Source organism: Cervus canadensis, chromosome 26 (genome assembly GCF_019320065.1).
Source record: "Cervus canadensis isolate Bull #8, Minnesota chromosome 26, ASM1932006v1, whole genome shotgun sequence".
Classification (NCBI taxonomy): Eukaryota; Metazoa; Chordata; class Mammalia; order Artiodactyla; family Cervidae; genus Cervus; species Cervus canadensis.
Window position 1 is genome coordinate 36,430,899 of NC_057411.1, and position 10,824 is coordinate 36,441,722.

The window sequence follows — 10,824 nt, forward strand, 5'->3', positions numbered from 1 at the left end:
TTGAGTCTGAAGAACAGAAAGAAAAGAGATTGAAGAAAAGTAAACAGTCTAAGGGATTTCTGAGAGAAATCCCTCAGAATCAAGGAAAAGAGACAAAAGGACAGAGAAGCTATTTGAAAAGCAGTGGCTGAAAATTTCTCAAATTTGTGGAAACACATGAATCTACAAATCCAAAAATTTCAATGAACACAAAGTAGGACAACTTAAAGGGACCCATGCTGAGACACATTGTAATAAAATTGTCAAAAGCCAAGGACAAAGAGAATGCTGTAAACAGAAAAAATCAACTTGTCACATAAAAAATTCTCAGTAAAATTATCAACAATTCTTAGCAAAAGTTTTGAAGGACAGAAAACAGTGGGATATACTAACAGCGCTGAAAGAAAATAATTTCAACCAAGAATTCTGTGTCTGGCAAAACTATCCTTCAAAAAATGAGGGGAAGGCCCGGGAGCCGAACCCCGAGGCCCGGGCGGCGGCCCCGGAGCAGTCGTCGCCCGTCAGGCCGCGGTGCATTGTAGTCTTACGGCGGCGGCGCGGTACCGCGCAGCGCTTCTCCGGGTGGCGCGGCGGCTTCGGAGGCTCGGCCGCCTGGCAAAGACTTCCTCAAGACAGAAAAATGGAGGAATCTGTAAGCCAAATGCAGCCACTGAATGAGAAGCAGATAGCTAATTCCGAAGACGGATATGTGTGGCAAGTCACTGATATGAATCGGCTACACCGGTTCTTATGTTTTGGTTCTGAAGGTGGGACTTACTATATCAAAGAACAGAAGCTGGGCCCTGAGAATGCTGAAGCTTTAATCAGATTGATTGAAGATGGCAGAGGATGTGAAGTGATACAGGAAATAAAGTCCTTTAGTCAAGAAGGCAGAACGCAAAGCAGGAACCCACGCTCTCTGCCCTCGCCATTTGCTCCCAGTGTTCTGACATAAGCACCAAACAAGCCGCCTTCAAAGCTGTTCCTGAAGTTTGTCGCATCCCTACACACCTTTTTACTTTTATCCAGTTTAAGAAAGATCTAAAGGAAAGCATGAAGTGTGGCATGTGGGGTCGTGCCCTCTGGAAGGCTGTAGCAGACTGGTACAATGAAAAGGGTGGCATGGCCCTCGCCCTGGCAGTTACAAAATACAAACAGAGAAATGGCTGGTCTCACAAAGATCTGTTAAGACTGTCTCATCTTAAACCTTCCAGTGAAGAACTTGCTATTGTCACCAAATATATTACAAAGGGCTGGAAAGAGGTCCATGAACTGTATAAAGAAAAAGCGCTTTCTGTGGAGGCTGAAAAATTATTAAAGTATCTCGAGGCTGTAGAGAAAGTGAAGCACACAAAAGATGAACTGGAAGTCCTTCATCTGATAGAAGAGCACAGACTGGTTAGGGAACATCTCCTAACAAATCACTTAAAGTCTAAAGAGGTATGGAAGGCTTTGTTACAAGAAATGCCTCTCACAGCATTATTAAGGAATCTGGGAAAGATGACAGCTAACTCAGTGCTTGAACCAGGAAACTCAGAAGTGTCTTTAGTATGTGAAAAGCTGTGTAATGAAAAACTGTTTAAAAAGGCTCATATACATCCATTTCATGTTTTAATTGCGTTAGAAACTTATAAGACAGGTCATGGGCTCAGAGGAAAACTGAAGTGGCGCCCCGATGAAGAAATTCTGCAAGCTTTGGATGCCGCTTTTTATAAAACATTTAAGACAGTCGAGCCAACTGGAAAGTGTTTCTTACTGGCAATCAATGTCAGTGCTTCTATGGACCAAAGAGTTTTGGGTAGTGTACTCAATGCAAGCACAGTGGCTGCAGCAATGTGCATGGTTGTCACACGAACAGAGAAAGATTCTTCTATAGTTGCTTTTTCAGATGAAATGGTACCATGTCCAGTGACTACAGATATGACCTAACAACAAGTTTTACTAGCTATGAGTCAGATCCCAGCAGGTGAAACTGATTGCTCTCTTCCGATGATCTGGGCTCAAAAGACAAATACAGCTGCCGATGTCTTCATCATATTCACTGTTAACGAGACCTTTGCTGGAAGTGTCCATCCTGCTACCGCTCTGAGGGAATATCGAAAGAATATGGATATTCCAGCTAAATTGATTGTTTGTGGAATGACATCAAGTGGCTTTACCATTGCAGACCCAGATGACAGAGGCATGCTGGACATGTGTGGCTTTGATACTGGAGCTCTGGATGTGATTCGAAGTTTCACATTAGATATGATTTAACCATAAGCACCAGCGCAATCTAGGTGAAATGGCAGTGGACCCACTGCCATCAGTGATCTCGCTAGAAACATACAGCTACTTCCCAGCTAATCTTAATCCACTGAAAGAAGTCAGACAATGGTACAGTATGTGCATAATGGAAAGGTTACCTTACCAAAAAAAAAAGGAAGGAACAATAAGATGAGCCCAAAGTTCTTTCTACTAAACTAGCTTTTGGTAAATAGCTTCAGAATACACTGTAGCCCCCTCTGCCTAACAGAGAACTTCTTGTTGAGACACTGTAAAATAGTCAAACAGTTCTGCTTTGGTGAATGATCACATTTGTACTTAAAAGAAGTGAGAGCCAAAAGTGTAAGTAGTCCTATATCATGTCATTTGTTTGAGAAATGCCTTTAAGTTTTCTTAAATGTTTTCATTGGTAAAGGACAGCTTTGATAATGTCCAAATAATCTGAAATGCACTGGACCATATACTGTGATTGATTATGAAACTCCTTGAAAATCTTTATACCAAGGGCATAAAACAACAACCAAGACATTTGCTTATGAATGAGTTTTACAAATTGCTTTAACAGTTTTCTCCAATCACATAGATAGCAGCATTCTCAGTCACTGAAAAAGATGCTCTGTTTCTGAGGGTTAATTTACACTTACAGGATTGTTTACCATTAACCAGAAACATAATGGAAACCTTTGAGAAGAGAAACTAAAGTTTGTGTCAGCTGAGGAAGTCTATTTGTGTTTGTTTTTGTTTGTTTATTGCTGTGAGGGGCATGACTTGATGGTTTCCTGTGGCTTATACCAACATAGCCATGTGTAGGGACACATTTTTTTATATGTTTCATCTTATGAGAACATAAGATGTTTCAAGCATTTAACTTCCCCTACTCATAATCTGAAAAATATGACAAATAAAATCTGAACTATAACCATAAAAAAAAAAATGAGGGGAAAATTAAGATAGTCCCAGGTAAACAAAAGCTGAGGGTAGTTTATTACCACTAGATCTGCCTTATGAGAAGTGCTGAAGATACCATTCAGTATCTCAAAGTCATATAAAATATAAAGATTTCCAATAAGAGTTAACTATGCATAAACAAACAAACCATTGTTATTATAATTTTGGCTTATAACTTCACTTTTTATTTTCTACGGAATTTAAAATACAAATGCATTAAAGAAATTATTAATCTTGGTTAATGAGTACACAATGTATGAGAATATAATTCCTGCATCAATAATCTAAAGTTGAGGTGGACATATGTTATGAATAGAGAAGACTTGGCATCCATTCAGATTAGATTGCTATAACTTTAAGATTTTATTGATATATGTAATCCTCAATGTAACAACTAAGAAAATATCTAAGGGATATACATGAAAGGAACTGGGAAGAGAATCAGGTTTTCACCTGTGTGAAATACCTAAAACAGTCAAATCCATAGAGACAGAGGTAGAAAATGCTAAATTTTTGTTATATGTGTTTTACCATAATTTAAAAACTAGACAAAAGTCATAAAATGAGTGATCTACAAATGAGAACCATTATTTTGGGAACATTTATTATGAAAGCTAGTGGCTTCATACTTTTCATAATACATTTCCATGCATACTACTCTGTAAATTTAATAATCTCATCTGGTAAATGTTTTATCATGAGGAAAAAGATCAGTATATCAAGCCTCAAAAACTTAGCAACTTTCACTTATGGTGTTATGATATGGACATAACAAAAGCACAAGATATTAAGAAGAGGTGGCAAGAATACACAGAAGAACTATATAAAAGAGATCCTAATGACCCAGATAACCATGATGGTGTGATCACTCACCTAGAGCCAAACATCCTGGAGTGCTGTGAAGTAAGGTGAGCCTTAGGAAGCATCACTAGGGACAAAGCTAGTGGAGGTGATGGAATTCCAGTTAAGCTATTTCAAATCCTAAAAGATGATGCTGTGAAAGTGCTGCACTCAATATACCAGCAAATTTGGAAAACTCAGCAGTGGTCACAGGGCTGGAAAAGGTCAGTTTTCATTCCAATCTCAAAGAAGGGCAATGCCAAAGAATGTTCAGACTTCTACACAATTACACTCATCTCACATGCTAGCAAAATAATGCTCAAAATTCTGAAAGCTAGGCTGCAACAGTAAATGAACTGAGAACTTCAAGATATTCAAACTGGATTTAGAAAAGGCAGAGGAACCAGAGATCAGATTGCCAATATCCATTGGATAATAGAAAAAGCAAGAGAATTCCAGAAAAACATTTGCTTCTGCTTCAATGACTATGCTAAAGCCTTTGACTGTTTAGATTACAAAAAACTGTGGGAAATTCTTCAAGAGATGGGAATACCAGACCACCTTACCTGCCTCCTGAGGAATCTGTATGCAGGTCAAGAAGCAACAGTTAGAACCAGATATGGAACAACAGACTGATTCCAGATTGGGAAAGGAATATGTCTGTCAAGGCTGTGTATTGTCACCCTGCTTATTTAACTTATATGCAGAGTACATCATGTGAAATGCTGGGCTGGATGAAGCACAAACTGGAATCAAGATTGCCGGGAGAAATATCAATAACCTCAGACATGCAGATGACACCACCCTAATGGCAGAAAGCAAAAAGGAACTAAGGAGCCTCTTAATGAAATTGAAAGTGGAGAGTGAAAAAGTTGGCTTAAAATTCAGCATTCAGTGATTCATATCAATGTATGACAAAACCCACTGAAATGTTGTGAAGTAATTAGCCTCCAACTAATAAAAAAAAATAATAAAAAAAAATTCAGCATTCAGAAAACAAAGATCATGGCATCTGGTCCCATCACTTCATGGCAAATAGATGGGGAAACAATGGAATCAGTGAGAGACTTTATTTTCTTGGGCTCCAAAATCACTACAGATGGTGACTGCGGCCTTGAAATTAAAAGACGCTTGCTCTTTGGAAGAAAGGTATGACAAACCGAGAGAGCATATTAAAAAGCAGAGACATTCATTTGCCAACAAATGTCCATCTAGTCAAAGCTGTGGGGTTTCCAGTAGTCGTGTATGGATGTGAGAGTTGGACCATAAAGAAAGCTGAGCGCCAAAGAATTGATGCTTTTGAACTGTGGTGTTGGGACTCTTTTTTTTTTTTCCATTTATTTTTATTAGTTGCAGGCTAACTACTTTACAATATTGTAGTGGTTTTTGTCATACATTGACATGAATCAGCCATGGATTTACATGTATTCCCCATTCCGATCCCCCCTCCCACCTTAGAAAGATGGTAACGATAACCCTATATGCAAAACAGAAAAAGAGACACAGATGTACAGAACAGACTTTTGGACTCTGTGGGAGAAGGCGAGGGTGGGATGTTTCGAGAGAACAGCATCGAAACGTATATTATCTAGGGTGAAACAGATCACCAGCCCAAGTTGGATACATGAGACAAGTGCTCGGGCCTGGTGCACTGGGAAGACCCAGAGGGTGTTGGGACTCTTGAGAGTCCCTTGGACAGCAAGGAGATCCAACCAGTCAATCCTAAAGGAAATCAACCCTGAATATTTATTGGAAGGACTGATGCTGAAGCTGAAGCTCTGATACTTTGCCCACCTGATGGAAAGAACTGACTCATTGGAAAAAACCCCGATGCTGGAAAATTTGAAAGAAGGAGGAGAAGGGGATGACAGAGGATGAGATGGTTGGATTGCATCACAACTCAATGGACATGAGTTTGAGCATCCTTCAGGAGTTGGTGATGGACGGGGAAGCCTGGCATGTTGCAGTCCATGAGTTCGCCATGAGTTGGACATGACTGAGCAATTGAACTGAACTGAACTGAACCAAAGTGAACTTTTCATTGGTCTGATTAAAAACCCACTCCTCCTTTAACTTCACTGAATAAAGAAAGACATTAAAGGGGAGTGTGTTTAGAAAATTCAAGATAAACTATAAATTTAATATGTGGTTGGAATATATTTAGAAACAAATCACAGCATGTGACTATTAATTCTAAATGTTTGCATATGAAATAATCACTATTGTGAAATATTCTATTTATTTCCAGAAATAAAAAGAATTTATTAATATAATTGGCTTTATTCAAGACCACTCTAATTCATGACCTAGTTTTTGCTTAAATGGGAATTATCCTCATGACTGATGTGGTGGGGCTCCTCACCCCATAAATGCTCTTTTTCCTGTGTGCACTACATTGTACTTCCTAGCTTCTTTTGTGATTGGAAGTAATCATATGAAGAGTTATAGGCAATAGATTGTAAGAAGTAATAAATATTATGGTCTGGCCTCTAAAATCCCCCTATTGGTATATTCCATCATTGTTTTCTTCTAGCTGTCAAAATAGAGATGATGTCCAAAGTGACCTTGGAAACCACCAAGGTGGCAGAACCTCTGTTACCATGCATCTGTGAATGACTGTAGAATAGTATTTTCCTACCCACTCATTCACCCATCCAGTACTGTCTCTGGATCATGAAATACACTTCCATTGTGCTTGAACATTATAAATTTGTGGTCTTATTTGCATAGAACTTAGTGTAGTCCAACTAACATAGTTAAAATAATAATACCAATAAGAATTACTAGTATTCTACACATTATTGTTAATACCCATTATTGTTAATTATTGTTACCAATAATTGTTAATTAATAATAGATGTTTCATCCTATGTTGTTCTTAAAGCAAAATTATAATAAGTATTGATGGAGAAAATAAGGTTATAGGCTCTTTTGAAGGGTATATCAGTTAGGATGAAAATGATAAAAGACCAAAGTATAAAATTCACAAGGTTTAATTTTTATTTACATCTAATTTAACCACTGGGATGTTGTCTTAGTCAGTTTGGTGAAATTATTCTAGACTGGGTGGCTTAAACGGCAAACAAATTTCTCACAGATCTGGAGACTGGGAAATCAAAGATCAGGGCACCAGCAGATCTGGTGAGGACACTACTTTTGCTGGTTTGTAGATGACCCTCTCCTGCATCCTCATGTGGAGAGCAGAAAGGGGAAGCAAGCTCTCCTGAGTTTATTCTTTAAAAAGGCACTAGTCCCATCATAAGGGCTCCACCCTCATGACCTAATTACCCTTATAGGCCTCATCTTCAAATACTATCACATTGAGGATTAAAGTTTCAACATATAAATTTTGGAGAGACGCAAACATTCAATCCATAGCAGATGTCAATTCACAGATGGGGAGGTCTTTTTATTTATTTATGTTGCTTTAGTTCTTAGCAGAATGTCTTGTATGTGGTATGCTTTAATAAATATTTGAATGAATAAATGAACAAACAAATGAACTCTTCATAGGACCTCGGGATAGAATTCTTAGCCTTTTGATACCTTAGGTCCTCTTATATGAAAAGTTTCTAATCACTTCAAACTATGGTGATTACAGTGAGACAATATTATTTAACCATGTTCTACAAAGCATTTTGTTTAGAGCTAAAAACCTTCTAAAGGAACCAATTTTAAAATAGTCTAGAATGTGTATCTAATTGTGTTCATACTTCTAAATTATAGTACTGTCTATTTGTCATTGTAGATCTTTGTAAATCATTATTTCATAAAATAGAATACTCTTTCAACATCTTTGTTATAAGCTAGAATACTTCTTCTTGGAGAGGTTACTATTAATTATATTTTCCTTACAATGACATTTGATATCTTTGCCTCCTTAATATTTTATAATTAGGTAGTTTAAGGCTATGTAAATCCATATACTTTGCATAAGAATTATAAATCAAGATTGGTGAACCATGAAATGTCTAGTTTTGCACAATGTTTATGAATAATAAAGGGAAACTGACTGACTTGTGTACATTCAGCTTGCAAAACATCTGCCAAAATGTCACACAAGGTGTACTTCTGAATAGATATTAGGTTTCCTAGTTCCACTGAATTCTCTTATTGAAAGCTTTTATAGGATGTGAACAGATGCCTAATTTGCTAATCTGTTACAAAGAAAACTAGGATTATGAGGTGTTGAGTTTGCCTCTCTTATTTTGTTTTTGAAAAGATAAATGAGAAATAGTAGAAGTGAGAACTTACTATTTTGTGAAATTTTGAAGAGTTACATACTTATTCTTTTAAATTAAGCAATGCCAATGTATTTTTGGAATCTTTTTGGAGAATATTTTTGTGCTTCTTACCATTTGTCCAGTTCTCTTGTGGTTTATATTTCAATAGGCCCTTCATTTCTGAGTAGCACTCTGGCAGCTGCTTGGTTCTTGTTAATGAATTCATTTGGATGCATATTCTTTCTTAGTTAATACACTCAGAGCTTTCTCTTTGTGAAGTAATTCTTCTAATTTTGTTTGCCTATCTAGGTTGTTAGTTGTTGCTGATAACAGCTTCCTGAAATACGCTGCCTGACAATTTTGGATTAATAAAGATCGGATTGCATATGGTGACATTTTCAGTCATCTTACAAGCAACTCATATTTACAGTTTTAAGCTGGTAAGGGAATAGTCTGTCAGATTCCAAAGAAATTGTGCTTCAGTTTTAAGACTTTCTTACTGATATCAACAAGAAAGATTTTCAAATAGTTCATTGGTATTGCATCCTGAAGCCAGCACCTTATTTTTGTAGAGTCTTAGAGGTGTCTGCATAGATGGCTTTTTCTTTGTGTGTGGACTTAGCTAACTTCTACTCATCCGTTAAGAATCTGTTTGCAAGGCAGGAGACCTGGGTTCAAGCCCTGGGTTGGGAAGATACTCTGGAAAAGGAAATGTCAACCCACTCCAGTATTCTTACCTGGAGAATTTCATGGACAGAGGATCCTGGCAGGTACAGTCTATGGGGTCGCAAAGAGTTGGACACGACTGAGTGACTAACTCTCACTTACTTACCCTTTAGGATGCAGTTCAGGTACTATCTTGTCCCTAAAGACTTCTCCAAGCCTTTGCTGAGGGCCAGAAGCCCCTCTTACACTACTCACTAGTGTTTGCCTCATCACAGCATGTTACCCACTGCCACAATTACCTGTTTATATGTCTAATAGCTTTGGTCACTAGAAACTAGATTCTTGAGTGACAGTGATATGTCTTTCTTATCTAGGAACTCCAAAGCTTGATACCTGATAAGCATTTAATAAAAGTTTACTGAATAAAGAATAGTGTGATTGCAATTGTTTAGAGCTGTTTAGTATCTATGCCTCTTTTGTGTAGAATATTTATAAATTATGTTTCTGATTATTGAGTGTTTTAGTAGAGTTGTTTGGAAAAGCTTTTTGAAAGAGTTTTTCAAGTTGCTAGTTAATCACTTTGGGTCTTTTTTCACCTACATACTAATATCTTTGAGTGAAGAGGTTCCCCTTCTTAGGCTAACTCTGTAAAATTATTCCTGTTGTGTCTCACTTTACTCAAATGACTTTGAATGGTCCCCTGGGTCTTGGAAGTTTTATAGTATGGAAGTGATAACTTATAACCTGAAAGCTGTTTTAAACATACAAAATCACATTGTGTAGCTTTTATGAAACTAGTATTCCTCAGGAAATGGTATATATGTTTATAAGGTTGATGTCCTGAAATTATGTTTCCAATAATACAATGTATAAGATTCAAGTTACTGAATGCAAGCATTATTTTAATATATGTTTGTGATCTAGTAATGACCCATTAAACTTAATTCATTTGTTAAGATTAAACCATTAGCTGAAAGGGAAATTTTAATTCTTTCATTTAAAAAAAATACTGGCTGAGCTGGGTCTGCTGCTTATAATACTGAATGGTGAGATAAGAACATTAGTTGGATATTTATCATACCAAGCATCTCGGTACATCCGCAGGTGGTGTGCAGTGGTAACGAATCCACCTGCTAATGCAAGAGATGAAAGAGTGGGAGACGACGGAGGGCAGACACACACACACACACACACACACACACACACCAATCATTTTACATGTTCTTGTTGTTTAATTGCTAACTCTTGTCTGTCTCTTTTGCAGCTCAGTGGACTGTAGCCCATGAGGGTCCTATGTCCTTGGGATTTTCCAGGCAAAAATAGTGGAATGGGTTGTCATTTTCCTTCTCCAGGGGATCTTCCTCACCCAGGAATTGAACCCAAGTCACTTGTGTCTCCTGCACTGGCAGGTGGATTCTTTACCACTGAACCACCTGGGAAGTGTGCACCTTTTGTATATCGTCTAATGTAAACCTTATGATAGAGCTATGAATTTCTGTCTCCATTTTATAGTTGAGAAAATTGAGCATGATAGAGGTACATTTCGTGCTGAGTTTTGCAGAGTTAGTCAGTAATAAAGTGTGACTTTGAAACCAAATATGCTTGAGACTAATTGGCAATAGATTTGGTACAATAGTTGCTCTTGGAACTTTAGACACTGACCAATTTAATTTGTGTACTAAAATTCCCTTTGATAGTCTTGTAAAGCAAAATAATATATCATTGTTGAAAGAGTTCACAGGTACTATAAGGGAGATTATAACCTTATTATGTATAACAAGAGTTTGTGCAGGTTTGTAAAGAATAATTTAACATATTTCTTTTGTGTTTTTAAAGTTTGTTTTTTCTCTATTAGTTTTTTTTTTTTTTAAGAAAATGACTCACTCAAGCACAGATACTGCTT

At 37.3% G+C, this 10,824-nt stretch overlaps 1 protein-coding gene across 1 annotated transcript; it reads left to right on the top strand.

Annotated features, from left to right (window-relative positions):
* Window positions 1-460: 460 nt before the first annotated feature.
* Window positions 461-2,960, top strand: LOC122428178 (60 kDa SS-A/Ro ribonucleoprotein-like). The gene is given in 2 exon segments (XM_043447994.1): window positions 461-875; window positions 878-2,960. Coding segments are annotated over 2 exon segments (1,614 nt in total). The 5' UTR covers window positions 461-619; the 3' UTR covers window positions 2,236-2,960.
* Window positions 2,961-10,824: the final 7,864 nt, after the last annotated feature.